The sequence below is a fragment of the Aplysia californica genome, unplaced genomic scaffold (genome assembly GCF_000002075.1).
Source record: "Aplysia californica isolate F4 #8 unplaced genomic scaffold, AplCal3.0 scaffold00793, whole genome shotgun sequence".
NCBI lineage: Eukaryota > Metazoa > Mollusca > Gastropoda > Aplysiida > Aplysiidae > Aplysia > Aplysia californica.
Genome location: NW_004798063.1, coordinates 17,606 through 44,894, shown reverse-complemented (window position 1 = coordinate 44,894; position 27,289 = coordinate 17,606). Strand labels below are relative to the sequence as shown.

Genomic DNA, 27,289 nt, shown 5'->3' with positions numbered 1-27,289 from the left:
AGAAAGAGACAAAGAGAGAGAGAAGAGGGGAGGAGTTGATCTTGCGAGAACTTCCGGGCGGGTGAGAATAGCCACTTTCTTAGGAAAAACAGCTCTTGTTTCACACCGGGTGAGAATAACCAACAGTGGCAAGTCTCACCCTGGGTGAGAGGTCGATCGCATTTTTATTCTCACCCCGGGTGAGGTTAGCCACTTCCATACAAATTTTAATGCTCACACACTTGCTCATGGTTCAAGTCCATCGCTGATGAACCCTCATCCCCTTGCCGTTGCATTGCCGTGCGAGGCCCGTCAGTAGCCTCCGTCAGTCGTCAGTTAGGAGAGTTGGGTCCGTCAGTGCAGAGCCTTCTTTCTCTAGAAATCTAGAATCTAGATATTGGATACTAGATCTCTACTACTAACTAGCCTAGATCTAGATCTAGATCTATATTTTTCTAGTAGGCCTAGCGATCCAGCCAAACAAATTAAAACACTGGCGCCTCAACTTGCCAGTTAATTTGTCATCATGTCTGTTCAAGTTAAAAATACAAAAAGTATAAAGGAATCAGGACACCGTGGGAGGAAAGACAATAGGAAATAAAAATACAGACCGAAAAATTGGTAAAAATAAAATGAAAGAGAAAGCACAGGATTTAAGAGGATGTCCTCGAGGTTTCTCCATAAAAAGAAACTGATCTTTTGTTATGCTTTTGTTTTCCAACTGTCAATCAGGCAGGGGCAAGTCAGTTTGTTTATGGCTGGATAGTTTAAAAAACACAATGCAGAAAGAATACAAAACAAACTTATAGATTTGCCATTCAAACTTTTTAATTTCAACTGTTTCTCCCACACTTCCGGTACTTTTCGTTGTAAACTGGTGAAAGTCATTGAAGAGGTAGAGAAGAGAGAGAGCTATTACGAGAGCACACATAGCATAGCAGACTTTTTGGTAGATCAAATTAATTCAAATTTACTTTTTATCCAGGTAGGCACCGTTATTACACTTGATGTCATCCTGGGATAGGTGTGTTTTAATTTTTGATTTGGAGGTAGATCTAGGCTAGGTGATTCTAAGCTATCCCTGCTGTGTTTAGATCTCTATGTTGAGACAGACTGAGATACACTACGGCTACGGCTACGGCTACACGGTGACAGTAGTGTGTGACACTGGGTCACTTCGACTTCACCGATGCCATGATGAACTCGGTTTTAAATTAATTAGATCTAGATGTAGAATCTAATGAAAATGATGACACTTAGTTTGGGAGGACTTCCGTAATGAGCGACCACTATGAGACAGAGCAGGATTGGAGGGCTAGAGTCTTAGTAGAGTAGGAGTTAGGAGTAGGAGTAGGGACGGTAAGGGTTAGGCCTCTTCTTTATTGTGTTTGTTGAATAGTTTGATGGGGTGGTCGCTCGTTACGGAAGTCCTTCCCTTAGTTTAGTAGAACTAGATCTACCTCTATTAATCTACCACCCTGCTTACATTATATTATTGATATTGACACTAAATTATAATGCGATTAAACGTTGAAAGACGCAAACTATTTTTAGGTGCGGCGCCCATCTTGTTTGACGTCAGATGGCGGAAATACTATATATAATGTTGACCAATCACAGAGGTGTGTTAGGTGCTTGCTGTAGCTTCATGTTTTGCAATTACAAAAGTAAAAGGAGACCTTCCGTCACACTTCTAGAGCTGGTTCTCCTTCCCTTCAACTTCAATTTCATCATTAATATAATATAATAGACCTTCTATAACGAAGTGGCTAAGTACGGCTAGCCTGATAGTCTAGCCGTACTTAGATCTAGGTTTGGCCCTATCGACTCTCAGTCTAGCCGTACTTAAGTACGGCTAGCCACTTCGTTTACAATTCAGTAGGCCTATTTTTTTTTTATGGTCAGTCTAGCCATCTTATTAAGAATAATAGCCCAGCTGTCTAGCCGTACTAGTACGGCTAGCCAACCAGTCTAGCCATACTTAAGTACGGCTAGACTGGCAGTCTAGCCGTCATTAAGTATGGCTAGCCTCTTCCCTTCAATAATCATTGACATCGCCTTTAATTTGAATTTTATCACCAGTAATAATTGGGGTAACTTGAATTATAGTAAAGTGCCACTTGACCATCTTCGGAGTCCCCATTTTCCATGTGACTCTATACTATGACCTATTATAGATTTAAATGAGTTCATTTCATTTTTTATAAGGATGATTTTATTTTATTTTAAAGTGGGTTGTCATTCTTTTTAACAATTGTAACACACATACTTTACGTACACATTTGTCTTTTATGGTTATAAATGGTTGCAAGGAAACTTTCTTAGAACTGAAATTAATAAAGCCTCGAAGAGAAGATAAGCTTATTTTCAGTGGTAGAAACTAAAGGTGCAATTGTTCTCTTTTCACATAAATTGTTGGAAAAATTGTTTTCCTAAATTGTTTTCATTTCTGCAGCCTACGACGTTGACCTACCTTGCTGAAATTTTGGTGACAAAGACTGCTCTTCAATGAAATCGTGACATGTCAGGAATGGTTCATCGCAGTATGGATGACGAAGATGCTGAGACTGGTGCCAGCAACAGGAAACTGGGCAATGGCCACAACCAAGAGTCAGCTCTTCAGCTTTTTGTGAATGCAAAAAAAAAGATAAATGACATTTTTCGTAACATCGGCCAATATGTATTAGAAGCTGATAAATTTGTTCAGGGTAAGAGATTATTTATCATTTAATTTGTAGAATGGCTGTATTAGGCATTTGTGTTTCTGTACTGTATTCGTTTTTGTTATGTGAATCCTCTTTTGTAGCTGTACAGAATTTTTGCTACCAATGCCTTTGATAACATATGATGAATAGGAAGAAATGTATTGTTTTCTTTGGCTTGGCCCTGCTGGCCTCTGCAATGGGCATGAGAGTGATAGGTACTGTTGGCAAACATGTTGAGGAAAGATGCTGTGTCATAGACCAGATTATGTGTCAAAACACCCAAGATGTCAAGAAAAGAAAAACGAATGTGGATATATTGTTGTCCTGAATAGACATGAGAAAACAAGTTCATTTTAGGTCATAAGTCATAGACCAGATGTGTCTTTGGGAAGAAAGTTGATTTGGGGCCAGAAAGATAAAACTTAACGTTGAAAAAATAAAATCGCACTCACATGCGTTAAAAAAACAATGTCTTAATACATAAAAATTGACATATTTTGACATTTAATCTTATATTGTTTTGTGTCAGCAGAGTCATTTGTTTTATGTGTTCCTCTAGATGTTACCAGTGTACCGGAATGTTCTGTCATTGTGGGGCCGGAGAACTCAGAGGTTGTCCACGGCTTCTGTGAGAAGATTGATGGCATCACGGAGGTTCTTGCCAGGGACCACATGAAAGTTGTCTTTTTTGGCAGGTTAGTGAAGTGCCTTTCTATGCCCTGCCCAATCCTCAAATGTTGATGGCAATTGGTGTGAGGACCCTGAATGACTTTGTTTTACTCTTGTACTTATTTGTTTGTACTTCCTTTTCATTACAATCGAAGTTTAATAACTTATGAAACAGAACTCGAATGGGTATTAAATGGAGTTGAAATTGACAACTAGAAGTCACACTTTCTAATTTCAATTGAGTAGTCATTTTTCCCCCTTAGAATTTTTTTTTTTTAAATTTACAAATGATAGTATGGTTGTTTTGCTGGGTTGAAAAAAATGTTGTTCTAGTTGGTTGTTTTATTTAGCCAACTATGTTTTATGGTTTTCTGTGAAATTTACCTTTGCATACAAAATACAAGTTCACTGTAAGTTCAAATTCAGGTTTACTCTGACTGCATTCCACAGGACTTCAAATGGCAAGAGCACCGTGATCAATGCCATGTTACGAGACAAAATTCTGCCTAGCGGCATTGGTCACACCACACACTGCTTTATCCAGGTGGAAGGCTCAGATAGCAAAGATGGCTTCCTTCTCACTGAGGATACAGATAAACCCAAGAGCATCACTGTAAGCAATGTCTCTTGTTTGCAAGTAAAATTTGCTGTGGGTCTCCTCTTCCTCCTGATGAGTATGTGGGTATCCTCCTCTTCCTCCTTTTCCCCCTAACAAATATGTGGGTTTTCCTCCTCCTCCTGTTCCTATTCCTTTTCCTCCTAACAGATATATGTGAACTCTCCTTCTTCTCACCTCCTACTGACAAATATGAGGGTTTGGATTATTGGGTGCCCTGGAGTTTTCTACCTCTTCCTTCACCCTTCCAATGTCTTTTTTGTTGCCCATTGTCCTGGCCCTTGTTATTTCAAATTGAGTGAATTCTTGTTTCTTGTGGCTGTGTGTGCTCACAGAGTGTAGTTAGACAGTGAAGCCCATTTTTATGTGTCTTGGAGAAGATTATATCTAAAACTTGTGTCGTTTCTTGTACATTACTTAAATTTTGTCCGTTGACCAATTCTTTGAATTTTTGTTTCATTGTTTCAAATCTTCTTTCTTTAGGATATCAAGCAGCTTGCCAGTGCCTTGAGTGATGTGAAACTTCAGGAAAATTCTCTAATACGAATTTTGTGGCCCAAGGAAAAATGTCGACTCCTACGTGAAGACGTAGTTTTGGTAGACAGCCCTGGAATTGATGTGTCCCCTGATCTCGACCTCTGGATCGACAAGTTTTGTGTAGATGCGGATGTGTTTGTTCTTGTTGCAAATGCAGAGTCAACACTTATGCAAACGGTATGCTGTTCTTTTGGTTGATTTTTTTTGTAATTATTTTTCTGACAGTTTTCTTTTAAGAACAGCTGATTTACTGTATAAATTTGGAAATCAGGGTTTCTGAAATTCTCCGGATTTTGTAATTATCCCCTGCTTATACACTTATATATATTTTAATCTCTTTTTGCATATCACATTGCATTTTATAATAAATAATATATGTGTGTTAGTGTATGCATTAGACAATAGGATGGGTAAATGTTTTTGTGAGGTCCAAAAAGTTCAGGATTGGTTTTCATAGCTAGTTGGCACCTCTGCCTTTTTATTATTTTGTGAAATTTGACATGTGTTAAGTTTGTAGAGACTCTTGGAGAAGATAATAATATGCTCCTTGTATGGTCATTTGTACTTACTCAGACCCCTTTTTTAGAAATGAAATTCTAGCAGTCTGAGCACTTGCTTGGCCTTAAAGGCTCAACATAACTTTGAGAAGAGAGGGATGCCCTCTGAATCTTGACTTTCAACAAGCTTTTAGTCCAAAAAATAACTTTGTTGAAGCGAATTAGTTCGTTGTTGGTATGGTGCTCTTTGGTTCTTTGCGTTAAGCGATTTTATTTTTTCTTTCTTCTGGTCTGAACAGGAAAAGAATTTCTTCCACAAAGTCAGCGAGAAGCTGTCCAAACCAAACATCTTCATCCTACAGAACAGATGGGACGTGTCAGAGATGGAGGAGGACATTGACCAGGTAATGACCTATACTGCAAGTAGAATTGAACTTGCTGTAATGGCCACCTAAATGAGACGGTCACCTGTAAAATCTACCATTCCCCATTTCTTCCCAGTGGGCGTTTTTTTATATTTAAAAAAAAAAAAAAATTATAATGACAGTAGTATAGTCGAACCTCCTGTAGCTGCCACCTGTATGGGACAACTACCTGTACAAACGAACATTTCCCTGTCCCTGTGGTTTTATGCGCCCTGCATAATTTAGCAAAATTTGGTCAATTTTTGCATGATTTCTTATTATTTTCCTTTATCATTCTTTGTTAAAATTAACTGAATCGCATAATTTCACATTTTTGGGCTCATTTTGCATAATTTCATAATTTTTCTTGCATAAAACGACGGGGACAGATTTCCAATTTCACCACTTATATAGGACAACCAATTGTACAAAAGACCAATTCACTGAAAAAGTAAAATTAACCTTTCCTTCATAATATTGTGCTGTATCTCATTCAATTATGTTTGCTTGTCAATAACAATTTCTGCAAATATGAAATTGTCTTGGACCAGTATTTATTCCAAGAAAAGATTGATTTATGGAATCAGCGTGAATTTTAATACCTGTTAAATTGTGTTTTTGTAATCTTGGTTCTCTGTGTTTTTGTAATCTTGGTTCTCTGTGTTTTTCATCTTAACTTTTTTGTGTTGAGAGGGCTACAATTATGTGCATATCAAAAAGACATTTACCCTCTCTCCCTCCCTCTGGGGGTGGATGGTGGATGCTCTGGAATGGTTTGCTCCTTCTTTCCTATCAAACATCAGTCGTCCTTGTCCATCCTTCTTTTCCTTTTACATTACTTTTTAGTAAAGTCTCCAAGCTTGGGCACTTATGTGACCTTTTGATTTTGCAAGTGCAATGAAACTTTTACTCAATCTAAACTAAGCCCCCGCCACCCCCCGCACACGCACGAGTAATCTGCAATCACTTCTTTTTAATGTTTCAGGTAAAGCAGCAACACATAGATCGGAACTCTGATTTTCTCGCGGAGGAACTAAAAGTCACAGACAAGAAAGGGGCAAAAGATCGGCTCTTCTTTGTGTCGGCCCGAGAGGCCCTGGCCAGTCGTTTAAACAACGACAACGTCTTTGCTACACCAGGTGGGTGGATGGTGGCTTATCCCACTTCCAGAAATTATGGTTTAACTCACTGAGGACACGCATTCTGGCCATTCGACAATGCTTGAAGAAGTGCTGTTTTGGGGCACTCTTAGAAAGAAGTATAATTGGTCGATTTTAAGCTCAAGGGGGCTATCCCGAAAAATGCTGTTATGAGAAAAATGAAGGTAAAGTTTTTGCCCCTTGTTCAGTTTAGTTAAAAAAGAAGGAGAGTTTTCTCTTTAACCAAACAAATATACACGCCAGTGAAACCAAACTTCTCCTATAGGTAGGGCAGCACCCACTTTTGGTGTAGATCAAGATTTCTGGAAACCCCCGAAATCTGGGTTAGCCCGCTTGTCCTTAAAAGCAACCAATTTCATTCGTCAGACAGGTTTTTTTATACACAGCAATATGCATATGATGAAATATGCATAATTTTGACTATGCTTTATCTCTTTAAATTTGTAACTCTATGCTTTGGCGTTATTGGTGCTGGTTATCCTTGATTTGGTTGCGACAAAGTTTTATGGAGTGTTTACAAGGAAAAAGAATTACTTCATTAACTTTTCATAGATTGAATGCTTATTTTTATTCTCTTTCCTCCAGAGCGGGTGCTACTACCTGGGTTTCAGGCCAGGCTGTTTGAGTTTGCAAACTTTGAGAAAGAGTTTGAGGTTTGTATTGCTTCTTTTTTTTTTTTTGAAATGGTTTTGGGTTTTCTTTAATTGTTTTTTTTGTTTTAATAGTTTTTTTTTGTTTTTTTTAATTGACTTTTTTCTTGTTGATCAGTAGTGTTTCCAAATGTATCCAGCTGTTTATTTCATCATCTCTTTTTTAACCAGTGCACTTGTGAATGCAATCTTTTTTGTTCCACTCAACACTCTTGTGTTGCTGATGATATTGGCTTCATCTTTGTTTGAAGAGAGGGAGGAGGTTTTATCTGGCTTTTTAATTTTATTGACGAGTTAGTTCAGCCTGTGCCACGAAAATTTTGCTTTTACGTGTCAGTTCTGGTGAAAGGAAATTTTTTATTATATGAAGAATTAAAATGGGGGTTGTTGGCAGGTGCTCTGGTATGGTTTACTCTTTTTTTACCAATTGAACATCAATCATTATTATTTCTCCTCTTTTTTTATGTTTGTTACTCTCTTATATCAAGTCTTCAACACTTATATGACCTAATTGTGTTGCAAGTGCTGTAAAACTCTTAACCAAACAAAGTACTCAAAAGAAATATATGCGTTTCTTTGTCTCTACCATCAGGTGTGCATTTCTCAATCGGCTGTGAAAACCAAGTTTGAGCAGCACACAAACCGAGCACACTACATCAACTCTGAGCTACGCACCGTCATGGAGGAGGCCTACACAAAGTCACTTAGTCTCCAGTGAGTGATTTGTCTTTGTAATGTACAAATGTGCCCATTTCCCAGATCAGTCTGGAAATTCTGGATATCTAAAATTGTTTTGATTTTTCCCTGCTTATTGATACAAGATGAACTAGACAATATGATCGGTCAATTTTGAGTACCTGTTTGTGTGTTTCCAAGCCAGTAACTGGGTGGTTGATGCGTGTCCAAAGTGTACCTCAGTAATGAGGCACTTTGGACAAAATAGTTCTGAGGTGAAGAAATGTAATTGCATTAGTTATTTTGTAATTTTGGACAAATGTGGCGACAGAGTTGTGGTTCATAAGACGCATGCTACGTATCCCATGGAGAGCTTGAAAAACAAATGAAGAAGTCTTGGTTGAAGCAAATTATAGAAGACAGCTTATGACGAATATAAGAAAGCAACAGGCAAATTTCTTCGGACACACAATGCGGAAAAAAGCATTGGAGAAAATTGTAACAACAGGCAAGTTTGATATAAAGAGAGGCAGAGGCAGAAAGAGGGACAAGATACTGGACAAGATGACGACATGGCTAGGAGCAGCAAGAACATCAGACACTGTTGCTGCAATGCAAGACAGAGTGAAGTGGAGGTCCATGATCGCCCACACCAGTCGGCAAGGCACCGGATGATGATGGTGATTTTGTAATTGATGTGATATATCTGGGTGTTATGTAATTGATGTAATATCGTTGGGTGTTCCTTATTTGATTTTGAAAAAGTTAGCAAGCCTGCAATTGTTAGCTGCTGTGCTGCACTGTTCCTACTATTGTGCTGTCTGTGACTTATATCCGTCCATAATAATCTCCGCCTTCCTACTCCCCTTGTCCCTTCTAGCTTGCCTTCTAGTATAATAATTATGTAAGAATAATAATATTATTTATCAATTTATCTCACTGATATTGAGCACTACCTGTAAGAAAATGTTCAATTTGCTTTACAAATATAGCACCATATGGTTCCAATAGTGATCGTTTCTCTTTTTTTCTTCCCCTCTCTTTTTCTCCCTCTCTCTCCTCACCCCTTTCTTTCTCTCTCTCTCTCTCTGTCTCTCCCCCTCAAAAACCACATACACACATACACACACACTCTCCTCGCTCTCCAGATACGCTTGAATTCAGACAGTCCCCCCTATTAAAAAAAAACAACTGTATTTCTTGCAACCATGAAACAATGCAAAATCTTCGTCTTGTCCTCAGGGACGAGCAGATGCAGCTGAGGAAGGAAAAATCTGACCGCCTGTCACACCTTGACAGGCAGCTTGACCTTCTGACCGGGGAGGTCAAGAACAAGATCAAGGCCATGGTGGAGGACGTGGAGCGCAAGGTATCTATCACCTGGAGTGATTCATGGGGGTGCTGGGTACTCTAACATGTCTTATTTGTCAGGGTTAGTAGTTGTATCCCAGGGTTTTGGCGAAAATCACTTTTTTAACAAAAACACATACCAGGACTTTGAGAAGGGGTGCATGTCCAGTAAAAATCCTCAGAGTTGTGGGATTATTTTGTGAAAATACACTTTGAATTGAAATTCCAGATATAGTTGATTGATAAAGTGGTGAAAAATCAGTTTCTTTGTTCCTCTTTCTCCTGGGGGGAGGGGGTGGGAGGAGGAGGATGGAGAGTGTGGGCAGAGCCATGCTACCAATGTCAATGGGAGCTTTCTTGACCAATGAGGACAGAGAAATACTTTTCTAGTTTCGTAGCAGACATTGGGGGCTGCAGCCAGTGATGTGGATACAGACTTGCCAACTGTCCCCTATTTTCCGGGGACTTTCCTGGATTCGGCAATCAGAAATTTGAGAGCTTTATTACATGCCTCAAAATCAATTTAATTCTATGTAATATTGTTTATTCATATAGATTATCTGAAATTAGTTGAATTTTGAAAAAGTGGGCGCACCTGTTAATGTCAGGTATGACTATTCTTGACTTTCTGTGTAACTTGTGAGGACTTGACACAAAGGTAATAAGTAGTCTTGTTCATTTGTTGCTCAGTTACTGGTGGTAGTATCTGATTGGTTTGTGGTTCTGTGTTTTATTCTTCTACTTTGTTATGTAATGTAATGCAGTATATATGTTTTATGTGTTTTTCTGGTTATTCTGTGCGTGTATTCATGTTTGGAGGTTTTTTATAAACCAGATTTCATATCCTGGACCAATAAAAGTTGAATTTCAATTTTTTTTAAATTATTACTAAAGGAACACATATTTTTCTTTGTCTCCCTTAGGTTTCATGTGCCCTGAATGATGAAATCCGCAGGCTGTCTGTTCTTGTAGAAGAATTTGAAAGACCTTTCCATCCTGATGCCATGCTGCTGAATGTCTACAAGAAGGTGGGGTGCTTGCTTCATGTGTCATCAGTAGCTGTGTTGGGTTTTTTTTGTGTGTTTTTTTTGTGAAGCAAAGTAAAGTATCGTCAATCTAATATCATTGAGTGCTTCTGAAACTTCTCAGACCCTGTTGCAGGTATTTTCTTCGGAAAGACAAGAATTTGGACAAAAAGAGCACCTACTGCATTTGAAACATGATAGGGTCTGAGCGCAGTTTTGAAATCCAGATTTGTTTGAGATTAATTTGCGGCTTCAGACTTTTAAACCTCAGTATCTGCCCTTTGTGCCATCAGAACAGCCCTGCGACTTATTATATTGGGTAGTGAAGTGTCTGTAGAAGCAGTCACATACCATTTGATCACACAAAGTGTTGGAACAAATCCATACTGCTAGGGAAAGGCTGACAGGTTGTTGTAGGTGATGTTGAGTTTTTTGTGTTCGTTGCCTCAGAAATCCAGTTGTTAGGCTCTTGGATTGGCAGCCCTATGTTTGTGTTTTGCAAGTGATGTAAAACTCTTACTAAAAGTATATTACACACACACACACACAAACAGTCCACTCAACGAGAGGTTTGAATAAAGTTTTTTATATTCATCAGATGTTGTCAGGGACAGATGTTGGTTTTTCCTTTTACTTACTAAAGACATTACACTTGACTTGTTCTATTGTTGATTTCCGTGTATCCACGGAGAGATGGTGGCCATATTGGGAAGCCCGTGGGCTTGCCAAAGTTGCCAACTTGACATGGCAATGGCTGCCAGGTTGGCCATCATGAAAAGGCCAGATCAGAAACTTGTGGTGTGGGTTGTAGCTGAATTGATTGGTGGAAATAGTTTTGGTATGAGAGTTTTGGTTCTTGAAAAATTAAGTAAGGATGCGTGCGACTGGGGTGTATGTTGTAGTGTTTAGGCGCTTTACTGTCGCACACAGAAGGTCGGAGTTCAATTCTTGTGTGGGAGAACAGTGTCTTGGTCTTTCTGCTGGATGGGGTATTGTATTTTTCTAAGCCTGGGCTGGCCCCAACAGGCAGGGTCAAAGCCTGCTTCCTAAATAATCTAAATTGAGTTGATGGGGGGTAAAAAAAAAATGTAAATTTTTTTTAAAGAAAAGAAAAGAAAGAAAAAAGTAAAAAGGGATATGTGGAGGGAGATGTGTTAAAGGTCGTCAAAGATCGTGTATAACAAGATAGTTCACTCCTCTCTTTGAGCCAATTTAAAAAATATCCTCAAAATTTGGTGGTGCCCTCTTTGAAAAAGAGCGAACTTTGCGAACAGAGTTACCCTACTTGTGTGAAAAACAATAAAAGTGAAACTAACGAACTGTGCTTTTCCTATTCTTCTTCTGGAGAAACGAAAGAGAGCTCCAAAACAAAGACTGCAGCACCATCTGAACCAATGCGCGGACTTCCGCGGACACTTATTTGGCTGAGCGAACTATCTTGTTTCGTACAATCTTTGAGGTCGTCCAAGAATCAGATATACTGTACTGAATTTGCAAAAAATCTGGAAAAGTGGACTCCTGAAATTGTCAGGATTTTTTGCGCGACTTCATGTTGATCATTTAGATATTGTTGCACTTTATAGAAAAAACATACATTTCTTTTTAAAAGAAAAAAAAAGAAAAAAGTAAAAAGGGATATGGATATGTGGAGGGAGATGTGTTAAAAGGTCGTCCAAGAATCAGATATACTGAATTTGCAAAATATCTGGAAAAGTGGACTCCTGAAATTGTCAGGATTTTGCGCGACTTCATGTTGATCATTTAGATATTGTTGCACTTTATAGAAAAAACATACATTTCTTTTTAAAAGAAAAAAAAAAGAAAAAAGTAAAAAGGGATATGGATATGTGGAAGGAGATGTGGTAAAAGGTCGTCCAAGAATCAGATATACTGAATTTGCAAAATTTCTGGAAAAGTGGACTCCTGAAATTGTCAGGATTTTGCGCGACTTCATTTTGATCTTTTAGATATTGTTGCGCTTTATATAAAAAATTCTTGGTACAAAATGTATTATAAAAATCTCTGCAAATTTTGAGTTTCAGTGTGCATTGCAAGAGCTTTATAAGCAATACCTATGAACAGCAATGTTGGATGCTACATTTTAGAATGTTATCAATATGAATAATTATGAAACAGAAGGAACAACTTTGGGAAGATACTACCCCTTGTAAAATGTTGCACTGATAACATTTTTGGCTGTGGAGTGAATCGCCAGGGCTCCAGTAATAGCAGAGCATTTGAACGCCTTGTTGGGCAGGAGTCTTTTGACCCTTTTCCTGTTCTCATTCTTGACTAGCAATGATGGCCCATTTTTTCAACTTACTGTGCACTGAGCAGCCTCCTGGTGTTCACATTTTTTTGCACTTGGCCAAATTTAAAGTAAGCTCAGACTCTTCGTCCACTTTCTTCATTAGATATGGGCTAGCTGTTCGGTTGTGCTAAGTCCAGAAAGCAGAATTTTTCAGGAGGGAAAAAAAATCTTTAAAAAATGGTACCTTTTTTTGACATTTAGAATTTGAATTTTGACAAAATATTGCTCAAGCTTATACAACCGATTTGACAGATAAAGAAAACTGCAATTTTTTAAAATGTAATAATTTCAAGCTTATTTCGCCTGAACAAGCTGGCCAATTGTGTGAAAACTAGACTACGGTTAGTGATTTACTTTCATCATAGGCAAATCAACCAGTGAAGAAATCCCATGACAGATTCAAGCGACATGCCAATTTGTTTTTGGCCAGGTTGAACAGGAAATGGTTATGGCTTCTTGCCTTGCCCTGTCGGAGATAAAGACATCATTTCTCAGGTCCTGCTTCAAGGATGACTTTTGTTGTGTTCATAATATCATCGAATTGCAGGCTCGTTTTTTTTTGTCACCTGCTTTTGTCACTTGTGTTGAGAGGGGATATTATAAAAAGCTAACCTCCATCGTTGCCCTATCTCTGCCTCTCTCTGTCTCGCCTGTTTTCACCAACTGCTGTTGCTGTGATGGTGATGGTGATGATGGTACCGTCCTGGGCTCTCTTAGGAGCTCCACATGTTTGTGGAGGAGCAACTGTGCCTGAACCTGAGCGGGCGGTGCACGGGGCCCATCCTGCGCAACACGGACCTTCTACAGCACAGCTTTGCAGGTGGTCGCGAGGGGACTGGCTGGATTGTTGTTTGTCGTTCATGTTGTTGGGGTCTCCTACAGCTTGTTTGCCGTCTGACTGTGGGCATTGTAGCACCCTCACTGTGTAACACCTAATCTTTTATTTTGCTGTTGTATGACTTAAGGGTGGATAGATGAAGACACTTGTATTATGAAAAAGTAAAAATAAATGCTGTTCTTCCTAAGTGTATGATGTATGATACAGTTGAAATTGTCCGAGATGACCACCAGTTGTCGAGGAAAAAAGTGGTTGTTTTAGGCAGTTGGACGTCTTGGATCATGTCATTATAATAAAGTAAAAAAACAAGGGGGGGGGGGGGGGGGGGGAATGGGTCCTGCTCATTTGTGCAGGTGACTAACTTAAACTGGTGGACGTTCAAGTAGGTTTGAATGTACTTATTTAGAAGTGTTTACTTCATTTACTTCTTCTTCTATGGGCAGCAAATTTGAACGTTAGCATTTTCATACTACACATGTTGCCATCTATTCGCCCGTCCTTCATACAGCTGATGCTTTTTATAGAGCTGTGAACACAAACATACAATGTGTTGATTTTTTCGTAGCCCTTAATATGCTTGTGGTTCAGACCTTCTTGTGTATTTTCACAATTTGCAGTACCTGTCTGAGGAGTATGCGGCCCTCTTGCACTCACTGTTTACTTATATTGTGGTTGCTTCTGGCAGCTGATTTGTTTTTTCATTTTGAAAGCTGCTCTATTTGTAGGCTTTTGCCATATTATGAGAAAAATATTTTGTGTCGATCTGCTAATGGAGAAAAGGGTAGCTCAATGTTTTGTGGTGAATGTGGTGTTTCATTGAGTCAAACCGTTAATGCGGGCTTGCCGACTGTCTGAATTTACCAGGTCTGTCCTGGGTTCGGCAATTGGGAATTTGAGAGCCTATTCTTTAAACTGTACCAAAACCAGTCCCACCCATTTAATATAATTATCTTCTTTGCTACATAATCAGATATTGTAACATCCGGTATCCTTGATTGGGTTATTTAAAAAAGCTGGCAAGCCCGTTAATCTTAAAAAGCGAGTACCTCAAAGAGATAAAGACAAGGTGAATGTTGTCTGCTGGAGACAAAAAATCACAGTGTTATAACAGATGTAAGAATTACAGATCGACACCATCTAGTTTGCAGGAAAGAAGTGCATACATGTTCCACAGTTTTTCTTCCAGTCTGCCAGAGGCATTGTGCATGTTGATTTATTATGGTGGCTTTTCTAGTCTCTCTACCTATATGCATGCCACATAACAATGCAGTTTATTTGGTCCCTTATTCTCCAGGGTTTTTAACCAGAAAATGTCAGTTTGTTGCTCTGATAGGTTCAGCCAGTCGGCCATCTTTCGAATAACATAACTTTTTGGGGGCCATCAGCTTATTTTTAGGGGATTTCACAGGAGCAACAACGCTACTGATGCCACTTATGATAACAAATGTTTTGAAAGTGGCTAATTTGAGATCTTTGTTACAGACACAAAGTTTGAATTATGTTAAACTTGGAATTATAGACTTACTGTGAAATGGCAAATCATGTTGGACGTTCGTTTTGTTGGGCTATCTTGACAATGTGACCAACGCCGTTTCAATCGTCAATCTTTTCTCTCAAGGAGCATTGTTGAGATTCGTACGTTCGTGCATTTTCATTAGGGTCAGCCAAAAAGCCCTTGATTTAATCAATGTGTTTTAGCAGATTCTTATCTCTAGCCGTCCTCCCAAAATAGGAAAGACCGGGCTCTTATATAACCTATTTGTGTTGAAAGTGTGTGTGCCGTTAAACTCAAGCTAAATTAAATCAAAAGAAAGATCCGAAAGTCACAATTTGTCTTCGTTCATACAAACTGACACTAATCTCTGGACCAAATAATTTTTTATTTTGCTGAACCCAGCCTTTTATATAACCCTCTTATAAATTTTTAATGTGTGTGTTTGCTTTTTCTGTTTTTGATTCATTTTCTCTTTTCTATGTATGGAAAAGGCAGAGTGCTCACTCTTTGACTCTTCTATCAATTTCACTTCACCGTAATCTCCTGTGTTTTTATACTACTACTTTTCTGACTGTTTGGCAAATAGCCAGTGTGCATATTGTTTGCGTGTCCCCCTCCTTGCAACGGTACTGATTTTGACCTAATTACTCCTCTGTTTGAATCTTTCTTTTTTTTTAAATTGTGTTTTTTCTTTCTTTTTATTTATTTTCTCTTTGCTTTTGTGCCTTGGTTTGGCGTGTGTCTTTCCAGGAGCTCCACAGCCACGTGGAGCAAACCTTGGGCAGGAACCTGCAGGCCAAGTGCTCCAGTGTGCTAGTGCAGGCAGTAGAAGAGACACAGAGAGAAATGACAGGTCAGGCCAGGCCAGACGGGCTGAGTGACGGGGTCTGGTCGGTTTTACGGCGGTCACATATTGATCGGCTATGGGTCAACAGTATGGTGTAGGGATTGAGGAGGAAGGGAATACGTAACACTTTTTTTGGGGGGTCTTTTAAGCTGTCAGTTTGTAAATTTTTGTTTATTTTGAAGAGGCTTTGATCAGAAAAAATGAGGCTGAAGAACCTGCCTAGGGACCAGAAGATGTTTCTTCACAACCCAAAGGGGATGTTTTTTTCTGGAAGTTTTTTATGATCCATTCTCTGTGGCATCGTAGATAAAAGTTGTAAAAAATTGTTCCTGCAGGTTTGTGGTTACTAAACATTCTTGAGAATTGATTGTTGACGTCACCAAAAGCAAACATGGACAAGGGTCCACTTTCTTATTAACGATATATTTATTTTTCGTATGACTGTTGATGTCCTGTTCTATAAATGTAACTGATGTTTTTGGTAAATGTATGACTGTTGATGTCCTGTTCTATAAATGTACCGACAGTGAGCTTCTTTAGTACAGTATAATGTAATAAATTTCAGAAACCTGCTAGCTCTTTGAGATGTTTTAATAATTGGACCTTTTTTTTTTAAAGAGTGTTGGGCAGTTGATATTTAATCTTAAAATTTTGAGACTTGGTTTGTTTTCTTCTCACTTTTTAAATTTTTGGGTTTGTTTTTTTCTTCAGCGTAGTCGTCCTTCTATGTGTTATGTATAGTAATGCCTTATATTCCACATGCATGTCCTTTTACCTTGTTATATTGCATAAGTATTAGTAGTTTACACCCTAAAGACTCAAGTTTACAAGTACCAGTAGAAATAAATTAGTTGTTTTGCAATGCATAGTCCCTTTGTGTATGCAGAGGTTTTGTTTATAGAGATACTAAGTTCCTAGACTCTGTAATTAACATTTATCTTCAAGTGGACCTTTTAAATATATTCAAAGAAATGATGGCGTGGAATCCCTGTGTGAGGTTACAAGTTTGAATATAGTGTTTAGAAATGTGAATAAAAGATAAAAATGTTCTGAAAATTTGTTTGAAGGTAACAGTTGTGAGTCTATCTATAGGTCAAACAGTCAGCCAAGTAGTAAAGGCCGGACAGAGTTTAGATTGTAGATATTGACAAAGTAATGTGAATTTACAAGAGTTGTGACTGGATGTTCAGTGGAAAGATGACATAATGCCAGGGATATTTAACACTTACTAGTTAAAATAAATGTATGTCTTCCTTGCATGTGCGTTTTGTTTATTTGAGCTTAATGTGGTAGGCTGGCCTTAACTTGTATATGTAACCCATTGCTCTATTGCCCTACAAGTGCTATAGTTGATTCAGGCAGCCTTTCTGTGGTTTTCACATTTAATTCACAATTCATTCCTTTTCTCAATTCTCAAATGTTCTTTTGTATAGGCAATTGGATACATTCTTGAAGCTTAACTTAGCTTATTTTAAAAAAAAGAATTTTGTATGATAATTTTTTATATTCATTACCACTCATTTCTTGGTGAGGTGTGTAAGGTTAATTAGTTTTGTTTCTGGATGGAAAGTTACTCATTAGATTAATGTCACTCAATCTTAATGGTTCACAACACCAAATACCCCCCCCCCCCTCCCCTCCCCACCTCCCCCATTTCTTATGAAACAACCAAAGTAAAGAAGAAAGGGCTCTAGTACGTCCATGACAAAAGAAAGAAAACGTCCCCTCCCTCATTTACCCGCCCCTGTGTGAAAAAGTGAAAGTAAATGACTCAAATTAGAGCCCGCCTCCCCTTTTTTAATGAAACAACAAAAGTAAATGACTAATACTAAGTAAGAGACACCCTCTTTTCCCCTTTTTTGGGGATAAATTAAGAGGATCAAAGAACATGCCCCCCCCCCCAGTTTTCCACCTTCCTTGTGAAACAATGAAAATAAATGACTAAGTGACCCTCCCCTCCCATTCCCCTTTATGACAGAATGAAAGTATATGATTCTCATTAAAATGAGGAAGAGGACATCCCCTTCCCCCTTTTTTGTGTAAAACAATGAATGTTATTGGGCTCTCTAAAGTAAGTAAGACGATAAGTAGAGCCGCCTCCCCCTCACTTTTTCTTGTGCAACAAAAGTAAAAATACAACCTTCCCCCTTTCCCTTTTCTTTTTCTTGCGAATCAAAACTAAAATAAAAAAGTAAGAGAACAGTTCCCCCCCCCCCCCCCCTTTTTTTTCTTCTTTACCTTTGAAACTATGAAAGTTTAAAAAAACGTAAGCAAGTAAATAAGAGGAAAAAAAATGAAATTGTCGGTGACAAGGCCCCTAGACTTAAAGAGAATAGATAGAAGATTATTGGTCATCAGTAACTGACTTTCCTTCCTCTGTCACACCACACACACACATGCAGACCGTCTGTCGGCCATCCTCCCCGAGGAGTCGAAACAGCAACTCCTCAACCTGATGCCCAAGCGCGACTTTGAGATCGCCTACCGCTTGGACTGCCGAAACCTGTGCGCAGGCTTCCGCGAGGATATTGAGTTCCGGTTTTCCCTCAGCCCCACCGCCCTGGTGCAGCGGTTCCTGGGCACCAAGGGCCAAGTTCGGTTCCTGGAGGTGAGTTATTTGAGGATGGGAGGGTGGGGGGGACTAAATGAGGCTTTAATTTTTATTGTGTGTGTGTGAGAGGGGGGAGGGTAATGGGGCTTTAATTTCATTGTGTGTGTGTGGGGGGATGTTGGTTTTGTCGTGTGGGAGGGGTAGGGTAGGGCTTCTCACTATTTCAAGTCTAGAAGTTATTGAGAAGGCTTTTTCATCAGTTCAACTACAAATGAAATTAGGGTTGCCTTTTTTTTTTAAAGCTTATATCTATTATTTTCACTGAAAAGAACAGTTTGTTAACGTGACTTTTTTGTTGTGGGTGGTTGGCGGTATAAAACATCTATCGTCTTTATCTATCTTATTTAAAACAAAACAACAACAAAAAAACACTTTGTTTTGTTCTAACAGGGTTCAGATTCCCTGTTCCAGCGGGGTAGACAAATGAGCTCGGAGGCGGCAGGAGCTCTCGGAGGAGACAACCCACTGTCTGCGTCGGGGGGCGGCGACAATGAGATTCTGATCAGCGTCCTGGCCACCTTCGCCTCGCTCACCTCCCGGTCGACGCTGGGGGCCGCTGTCGTGACAGGACTGGTGAGTAGTTGGCTTCTCTCTCGCTGTGTGAGCTTGTGGGCAGTGAAGTTTTTAGGGTTTTTATTGTATTTGTTTTGTTTTTGTTTGATCCAGTATTTAAAAATGAATGGGGCCAGCGATGAGTTGATAAATATTTTTAAAACTGTTCATTTTGAAAATATAAATTGATAGTTTCCAGCCCATGACTTGGATACACTTGTCCGTGTCTGGTCTAAGGCTTGTCTGACCTTGTTCAATTTATGTGTTTCAAAGTAATTGTTGAATTTTTTGTGTAAGCTACATAATATACAGTCGAACCTGTCCAAGATAACAACGGGTGCTCGTTAGCTAAGTCGCTGTACCCCCCCCGGGGCGGTGCCACTTCCTGAAGTGTCTTTAGGCCAGTCCCAAACGGGGGACATTTCTCCTTCTTGTGCACCGTAGAATTGTAAATAGGCTGATTCATTAATGTCATGCTCATAAGTGTGCCTGAACTACAACAGGGAACTACTGCTTTTTCTTTCCTAATCCTTACTATCGTCATTTTCCTCTACTTCTTTTGTGTGTTTGCCACACTCTTGTGACACACTATTTCCAGGGTGCCTTGATAGTCGAAGCAGACTCTCTGCTTTTGAGGCTAGAGAGGTGAGCAAAGTAAGTCTGATTCCCTGTGAGGACTTCTCTGTTGACATCCACCCCTTGGCGCTCATATGACCTTATGCAGCTGCGAGCGCCGTAAAACCTTTACTAAAACAAAAACTAAATCGCTGTGGTTGGCGGGTGCTCTAGTGTGGTTGGCGGGTGCTCTAGTGTGGTTTGCTCCTTCTTTCCTATCAACCATCTATTGCCCTACTTTGTCCTCCTTCTTTTATTTGTATGCTATCTTCTAGTAACACCTCTAATCTTTGGCACGGGTATGACTTATTTGTGTTGCAAGCACAGTAAAACTTTCCAAAACCGTTATTTAAAAAACCCACGTCTATCACATGATATTTAACAGGTTGCCAAGGCAGCTGGTTGGCGTGTCATTGTGGTGACAGGCGCGCTGTACGGAGGCGTGTACCTGTACGAGCGGCTGACCTGGACCAGCAAGGCGCGGGAGCGAGCCTTCAAACAGCAGTACGTGGACTACGCCAGCAGCAAGCTCCGCCTCATCATCGACCTGACAAGCTCTAACTGCAGCCACCAAGTGCAGCAGTGAGTGCGCGACGATACAAAATTATGAGAACCCTCAGGGAACTGACTTTCTTCAACCATTTAAAATCATTGTGGTCAATTTTAAAATTGAAAGCCATTTACAATAGTATTTGTTGTCAAGAAGGGAGAAAAGAAAGGTATAAAAACAAAATACTTACCCAAGTTCAGCTACACTGTTTTATAATTTCCTCATCCTATACCAGGGAAGGGGATGAAGGGGACTAGTGTGTGTTTGGTTGGATGAGAAGGGAGAAAAAATTGATACGAACAAAGTATTTACACAGCTACACTGTACAATAATTTCCTTATTCTGTACCAGAAAGGGGATGAAGGGACGAGTGTGCGGTTGGTTGGATGGGTGGGGGGAGGGGGGGATGCTTTTTTTCTTTACTCTTTACGGACATAGTTCACTCATTGGTAGTTGGCAAATGCTCTGCTGTGGTTTGCTCCTTCTTTCCTATCAAACATCTATCATCTTCATCTCTCCTCCTTCTTTTCTTAGCATGTTACTCTCTTGTAACACCTCTGATTTTAGGCACTTATATAACGTATTTGTGTTGCAAGTACAGTAGAACTCTTTTCCAGAGGTGACAACAAAACTGAAGCAGAAAACCTGGCCATCATACCACAGACGCCAGTATGAAATTTCAGCAATAATGTTGTTGATTTCGTGGGTTTCCCCCCCCCCCCCCCCCCCCCCCCCCCAGAGAGCTGACATCCACGTTTGCCCGGCTGTGCCATCAGGCAGATGTCACGAAACAGCAGCTGGAGGCAGAGGTCAAGCAGGTGGACAAAGGACTGACCATCATCAAGGAGATTTCTTCAAGGGCAAAGTCTTTAAGGTGAACAGATGAAGTGGATGGGTTGTTTTGGGTTGCATGTGGGCCATTCCATGAACGATTAAGCAGACTGCAGTGGCACATATAACATGGTGGTGATGACCTGCTGAGAAAAAAATTCAAGTTAATGATAGAACCATTTTTTTCTTTTCTTTTTTTTTCCTTTGTTTTCTTTTTCTTTTTTCTTTCTTTTTTTTTTGGGGGGGGGGATGCAACCTTCCTCGAACAAAATAAAAAGCAAAACCCTGGCTCTGTCAGTGTTAAGACTCTTTTCCGCAGGTCACATCTATGTTACATGAAATTTTTTCTCGTACATGTACTTTTTAGTATTTAATATATGCACATAACGAAATTTGTACCTAATGAAAAGATTTCCACATCCTGCATATTTCTCTATGTTTATGCTAGATTGTGTGTCTTATCCTATCTGTTGTGACTATGTCATCTACAGGAACAAGGCGGACTTCTTTGACCGAGAGCTGCAGGGCTTTGTGGCACAGTTCCTGAGACATGCCGGCCTTTAGAGATACACACAGTGTTCCTGGCAGCCGGTCTGGCTTCTCCGTCAAGCAGCATACCAAAGGGGCTGATAGCTACACTGATGTGTGTTTGTGTATGCGTGCCTGTGTGTGTGTGCATGCGTGTTTGTGTGTGCATGCGTGCGTACATGCGTGTGACTTTATGTACGTGTGTGAGTGCGAGTATGTACTTGTGTGAGTGCGAGTATGTACTTGTGTGAATGCACATGCATGTCTGTGTGTGATTATATGTACATCTCTGAGTGTACATTCATGTGTGTGTGAGAGCATAGTAGGCTATATGTACATTTTACTTTTGTGAGTGTACATGAATGTGTGTGTGTTTGCATATGTGTGCATGCTATGCGTCAGATAGCTGCCAGCACTACACAGGCTTTTATTCTTGAGCTTTTGCACAGTCTGATGTGTGTTGTTACCCCAGTTGGTTGGTACTTCTTATGGAAGACAACCCCCCCCCCCCCCCCCCACAATTGATTTCTCTCTTGTCATGAGAAGATGTGAGGCGAACTGTGTCTGCCTAGGGGTATAACTGATGCTACCTTCTTTTCTTTCTTATTGATCACACGTTTAATTCGCTTAGTGTAATGATGAGATTGAGATATGATGTGATGTACTTCTTCAAAGATGCTGATTAGCTGGATAAATCCGGAAATCTGGATTTCTGAAGTTGTCTTGTTTTTGCCCAACTTGTGCAGGTGTATCAAAATGAAAACTGGCTTGATATGAGATGTTATAAGGCGATATGTGCTGTAAATTTTGAGTCCCTGCTAAGGAATTTCCATGTGGTCCCGAACGTTCAATTTTTTTTTTGGGGGGGGGAACCCATTGACACCTCCTCTGACTCTTAACTTCTCTCCTTTCCTTCTCATTTTCTTTTTGCCTGTCTGTCTTACTTTTTCCTTGTACAAAATAACCATTATCGAGTCTGTGCTTCTCTTTACTCAAACTCGAACTAAAATGAAGGAAAGGTGTGTAAAAAGGTCAGTTGTGACTGTGGGCTTCTGGGCCAAGTCCCAGTTTGAGATGGTTTTGAGAGCAAGTATAAAATACAATGTTCACCTACTGGTTTTTTTCCATATATATGTATGATTAGGTATCTAATGTCAGAAATTATCTCTGATTTATTTATTTATTTTCTTCAGTGTGCTACACTTGGATCTCCTAGTGGTTAATATAGCTAAATAAGGAAACTAATGTGTCTGGTTGTGACTGTTTACTAAGGTACTTGTACAGACTTCAACATAAGTTAAGGACAACTTGCAAATTTGGCAAAAATTCTCCGAGGATTCCAGTGCTGCAAGTTGTAGTTTGCCACATTAGGAAGCTTTGCAGTATGCATTGTTAACCCATTTACACTTTCAGAGCAAAACATTTTGAAACATTTTCCTTATTGAAAGTTATTGGCTTTTTTTTTTAAGATTAAAAAAAAACAAAACAGGGCTTTCTGTCTTGGTGGTTCTTGACTCATGTTGAAGTCTGTAGAATAAGCGAGGTGGAATCAACCTAATGGTCAGTAGGAAGAGACAGAGCTTTACAGTGTGTAGAATATAAGAAAGGGGCGCCGATGTTCTGGATAGACAAACAATTTTGGATTTCTGAATTGTCTGTATTTTTATATGTTTAATTTAATTCTTTGTGCATGTTATATATTGCACTTTATGTAAAAATAGCTTGATACAAGATATAGAAGAAACAACATGATTTGTAAATTTTGAGTCCCTGGAACGTACAGTACGGGATCTTTTTCGTAGCTAATTTGCACCTCTGATGAGAAGTGGCACCTGTTTAGACCCACTCTGGGGCATAGTAAAAAAAATATACTGGTGTAGGAATTTATACAACATATGAGGGAGTGGCTCCATATTTTGGTCATAATTTCTGTAGACAGAAGTAGCGCTTGCATTTAGATAAGTGGAGAGTTGTTTGAGGTTTTAACGCATAGAGATGTGTGTTTTTGTGTGGTTGTCTGTGGCATCAAAAAGTGTAAGAGAACTGAATATTGTGGAAGAACGGACATAATATACAACTAATGTTCTCGATTTGTGATTCATGAAAGCTTCCTTGATGGATTTAGTTAGTTATATATAGCTGTGATGATAGTGTAGTGTGCAAAGTGTACTGTGTGAAAACGATAAGTCTAATCATATCTAAATGTGATTAAATTTTTTTTTTTTAATGTGCAGAGTGCTTGATAAGATAGATTGGACTAAGAGATGCCATTGATCAGTTTGTGCCGGCAGGTCTCAGTGTTTGAATGTGATGTGGTCTCACAGCTGCAATTACGGGATTGTACATTTTGCTTGTCTTTGTCTGCCCTTTGGTGTGTTGACATGTGTTAGGCTCCCTGTGAATGGGGATAGTTGTTTGTGTAAAGTGTAAGTGTTTGTTAAAGCTTTTGGAAAACTTTCATCACAACAGTGTGTTCCCACAGTATGTCATTGTGTGTTTGTGTGTGTGCGTGTGTCAATGGGACTACAAATGTGGTACGTTGGCTGTCTGGGACTTGGGAGCAGGAAGAGAGAATGGTAAGAAAGGAAGGCGAACAGCGTGAATGTGTTTAGCTCTGGATGCATCTTTTCTTCTATGACAAGACATGGTTCACTTGTGATGTCGTGTAAGTTTCAAAATATTATTTACAACACATTGTATCTAGGAAGTAATTTAATTAAATATACTGGATTCTGTTTTGTGTTTCATACATTATTTACTATGTTCTGTCCGCCATGATACTACGTTACTAGATTGTACAAATTTGACAAATGTGGAACTCTCATAATTGTGAGAGGAGGAAGGTCTCATATCAGTTCCATTTTGCTCAGCCAAAAGTCACGAGTTTGACGAGGCCAGGATGATTCTTTCCCCCCTTGCCCCCCACCGTGTTTGCGGAACTGTGCAAGTTCTCTCTGAGTGAGACTGCTGTACACCAGGGTTTTGTTTTTTTCGCAAGCCCTTCCTTTTTCGCGTTTTGCCCATTTCGTTTTTGGTGAACGTCTTGAATTTGCAATCCTAGTCACCCAGTGTCATTTGTCCCACTGCAATAGTGCCTCGTTTTAACATTTCACGAACGACTCGATTTCACGAATTTCTTCTTTTAAATCTTGAAAACGAATTGGAAGTCGTGCGCCAAAACGTCACGGTAGTGGTAGACAGTAGCTAGACACCTTCTTAAACGATGGGACTTCACAGAGTTGAGGGAAGTTTGGGAGGATCCTTTGGACACAAGGGTGGAAGTTCCTGCCTCTCATGGTTGTATCTTGATCTTTATGGAATTTTTACCCCACTTAAAAAAGAAAATTTTTTTTTCCAAAAATTTAATTTGGTCTGCTTTCTCCTTCAACAACTTTTGTACTTGTAGGAGGGATTCAGAGGGTGGGCAGAGACTGAGAGTCCTTCCCATATCCCTGAAGAAGTTTGGTCTTTCTAGGTAATTGGGGTTGTTTATTTTTTCTCCTTTGGGGAAAATTAAGTGGTGTTTATTCCCGTGTCCTCATTTCTATGTACCGTGTTCATAGATCTAGTCTTTTATAACAAGCGTATCGAGTCTTTTAATTTAAATTTTTGGTCTAGTTACTAGGTAGTGTTTATAGAGAAGAAGCATTTCTTTTTTCTTTTATTTCGTTTCGTGTATTCAGCTCCTGTACAGGTGTTTTATTTTGTAGACAGATTGGTGTTTGATTTTGCTGCTGTTGACTTGTATGGAGCAGCTTGGTTGAACATTTACAGATGAAGTCTTTGGTCTGGTGGGATGTGTGTGGATCGTAATCCTGTAAAACGACCTTGTGTATGGGAGGTATACTTGACTCCAAACAAAATGAGCCCATTTTTGTCGTTGCACGTATGACTCGCAACCGTGTTTGAAAGAATTTTTTCTATCGAACTATCCACCCGTTCGTTTGAAAAGCATTGACATTGTTTAACTGAAAAATCTTTGTTGGGTCTGATTCTGACTTTAAATTGCGCATGTAACTAACTACAGGGGACGAGGTATACCATTGAACCAGTTTTTTATCTTTATTTTATTAGTAAAAGCTAGTATGAACAGCAGTACATGTATGTCTGTTCTATCTTCTTGTGTGGTCATGAAAGGGGCGACACCTGATGGTGGTTATGTTTTGGTTGGGTTTTTTAAAATCTCTTTGAGTTCTGTGGCATCAGAAAGATGAGGAGCAGTTGTACCTTCTGCTTCTGAGGACATTCTGTTCTGCTTTAATTTTAATTTTCGACATTATTGTGGTGTGGCTGTAAGCACTGCACGCTGTGAATTATTGAAGTTGAGGGACTGGCGAAAGGCTTTTCATGGGAACAAAAGCTGAATTGTCATAGAAGTAGACCATGTTATGGATAATTCTGGTCTAAAAGCCTCTATAATTATATAGGTGCTCTACTCGCTGTGCTGATTTTTTTTCCTGTTGCAATAGATAAGGTATAGAGCTTCGGACTTCTATTGACTACTGACTACACACATACACACACAAACACACACTCACACACATTATTTGCGATATGTTGTGGAATACTCAACCATCAACCTCTGGCAATTACAACATTTCTCAACATGTTCGAAAGCGAACATCAAGTCTACGAAGAGTTTCCAGAGACATTATGTGTGTGAGTTTCTTTTTAGGTCTTAAACTTTCATGACAGGTGGGGCTGACTATAAGGTACAGAGTTACCCCTCAGTCTTGTGCGGACGACGATAAGAATTAAACGAATTTTTTTAAAAATCAGGACTCTTTCGTTTTGTTCCTTTCATTACATTTTAGTTTTAGTCGTTATAGTTATATTAACTCTGTGGCGTGCGGGTGGTTGGAGGATGCCACTAGTAGTAGAAGTAGAAGGTGCCATGTCTTTTCTTTCCTTCTGTTGTTTGTGTCTGCCTTGCTCTGTTAGTGTTAACACAGTTAGTATCTCATGCTGGACTATGGAACAGATGGTCCTGGTTCAAATCACTGACTTGGCCATCCAGTAGATGGGCCTTTATATGGAGTTTTCAAGGTTCTTAACCCATTTGGCTTGGTCCTGTTGAGGACAGACGTTTAAGTAACTGAAGGTCCTGCCTTTTCAATAACCTAATCTGACAATAGTGTTGATATGGGCGTTAATCCCATACGTGGTGGACGGTTGCTCTGGTGTGATTTGCTCCTTCTTTCCTATACTATCAACTATCTATCGTCCATCTATCCTCCTAGAATTATTAAGTTCTATCTGCTCTGTACTTAGTTTTGAAAAATTTGACGTTGAGTTGCACAAATTTTTAATGTCAAGCTTTTTCGAGTGCAATTCTTTCTCAAAACAGACCCTAGCCTCAAATCGATTGCCCGAATCGCGGCCTTTTAAACAAACGAGTTTGTTCCTGAAGGTCATCGTGAGTTTCGTTTGGTTTGTGTCACTCTGGTAGATTTTCTCCCTCCATGGAGGTAAAGCTAGCGGGGGGGGGGGGGGGGGGGGGGGCTCTCGTGGCCTAGAGGTTATTTAAGGTGTTCGCCTTTCATTCATAGTCAAAGGTCCCGGGTTCGAATCCGAGTAGCAACGCAAAAATGTTCTTTTTTAAAATTGTCTCCTTTCACCTTCTTTCCTGCTCTCTAACAATGTTCTGCCGCCTGTTTTTGTCTCCACTTTCTGCCCCCTCCTCTGGGCTCCTGACTCTTTCTGCAGCCTTTCTACTGCTACTCCTGGCTCTTTACTGCTGTTTTTCAGCCACACCCCTGATCGTCTAGTAGAAAAGATCTACACCTAGCCTTCTCGGACAAGGGTGAAAAATCTCGGAGGTCCCGTGTGCAAGTTGCGCACGTT

At 39.6% G+C, this 27,289-nt stretch overlaps 2 protein-coding genes across 5 annotated transcripts in view; one reads left to right on the top strand and one right to left on the bottom strand.

Moving 5' to 3' along the window:
* LOC101845044 (centromere protein S) overlaps positions 1 to 508 on the bottom strand; it is a 12,336-nt gene extending 11,828 nt beyond the window's left edge. The window contains exon 1 of the mRNA XM_005109578.3: positions 222 to 508. Coding sequence (XP_005109635.1) covers positions 222 to 275 — 54 coding nt within the window. The 5' untranslated portion in view covers positions 276 to 508. The remainder of the gene's footprint in view (positions 1 to 221) is intronic.
* Positions 509 to 824: 316 nt separating this feature from the next.
* LOC101845502 (mitofusin-2) lies at positions 825 to 26,224 on the top strand. Of its 4 annotated transcripts, none has more exons than XM_035972682.1 (17): positions 825 to 874; positions 2,435 to 2,687; positions 3,244 to 3,379; positions 3,804 to 3,966; positions 4,453 to 4,683; positions 5,303 to 5,407; positions 6,393 to 6,546; positions 7,153 to 7,220; positions 7,810 to 7,931; positions 9,135 to 9,261; positions 10,166 to 10,270; positions 13,296 to 13,398; positions 18,161 to 18,366; positions 18,760 to 18,942; positions 19,922 to 20,118; positions 20,826 to 20,960; positions 21,409 to 26,224. In XM_035972682.1, exons 2-17 carry the CDS (start codon positions 2,501 to 2,503, stop codon positions 21,479 to 21,481), a joined length of 2,295 nt encoding a protein of 764 aa, XP_035828575.1. In that variant the 5' UTR covers positions 825 to 874; positions 2,435 to 2,500; the 3' UTR covers positions 21,482 to 26,224. The 4 variants fall into 4 exon arrangements, with proteins under 4 accessions (XP_035828575.1, XP_005109637.1, XP_012944159.1 ...); XM_005109580.3 differs by lacking the exon at positions 13,296 to 13,398 and adding an exon at positions 15,662 to 15,764 and having other exon boundaries at positions 825 to 964; XM_013088705.2 differs by having other exon boundaries at positions 825 to 964.
* Positions 26,225 to 27,289: the final 1,065 nt, after the last annotated feature.

Coding starts and splice junctions, on each gene's coding strand:
- LOC101845502 (XM_035972682.1), top strand. CDS start 2,501: ATGTCAGGAATGGTTCATCGCAGTATGGATGACGAAGATGCTGAGACT. Junction 2,688..3,243: donor AGCTGATAAATTTGTTCAGG/GTAAGAGATTAT, acceptor GTGTTCCTCTAG/ATGTTACCAGTGTACCGGAA. Junction 3,380..3,803: donor AAAGTTGTCTTTTTTGGCAG/GTTAGTGAAGTG, acceptor TGCATTCCACAG/GACTTCAAATGGCAAGAGCA.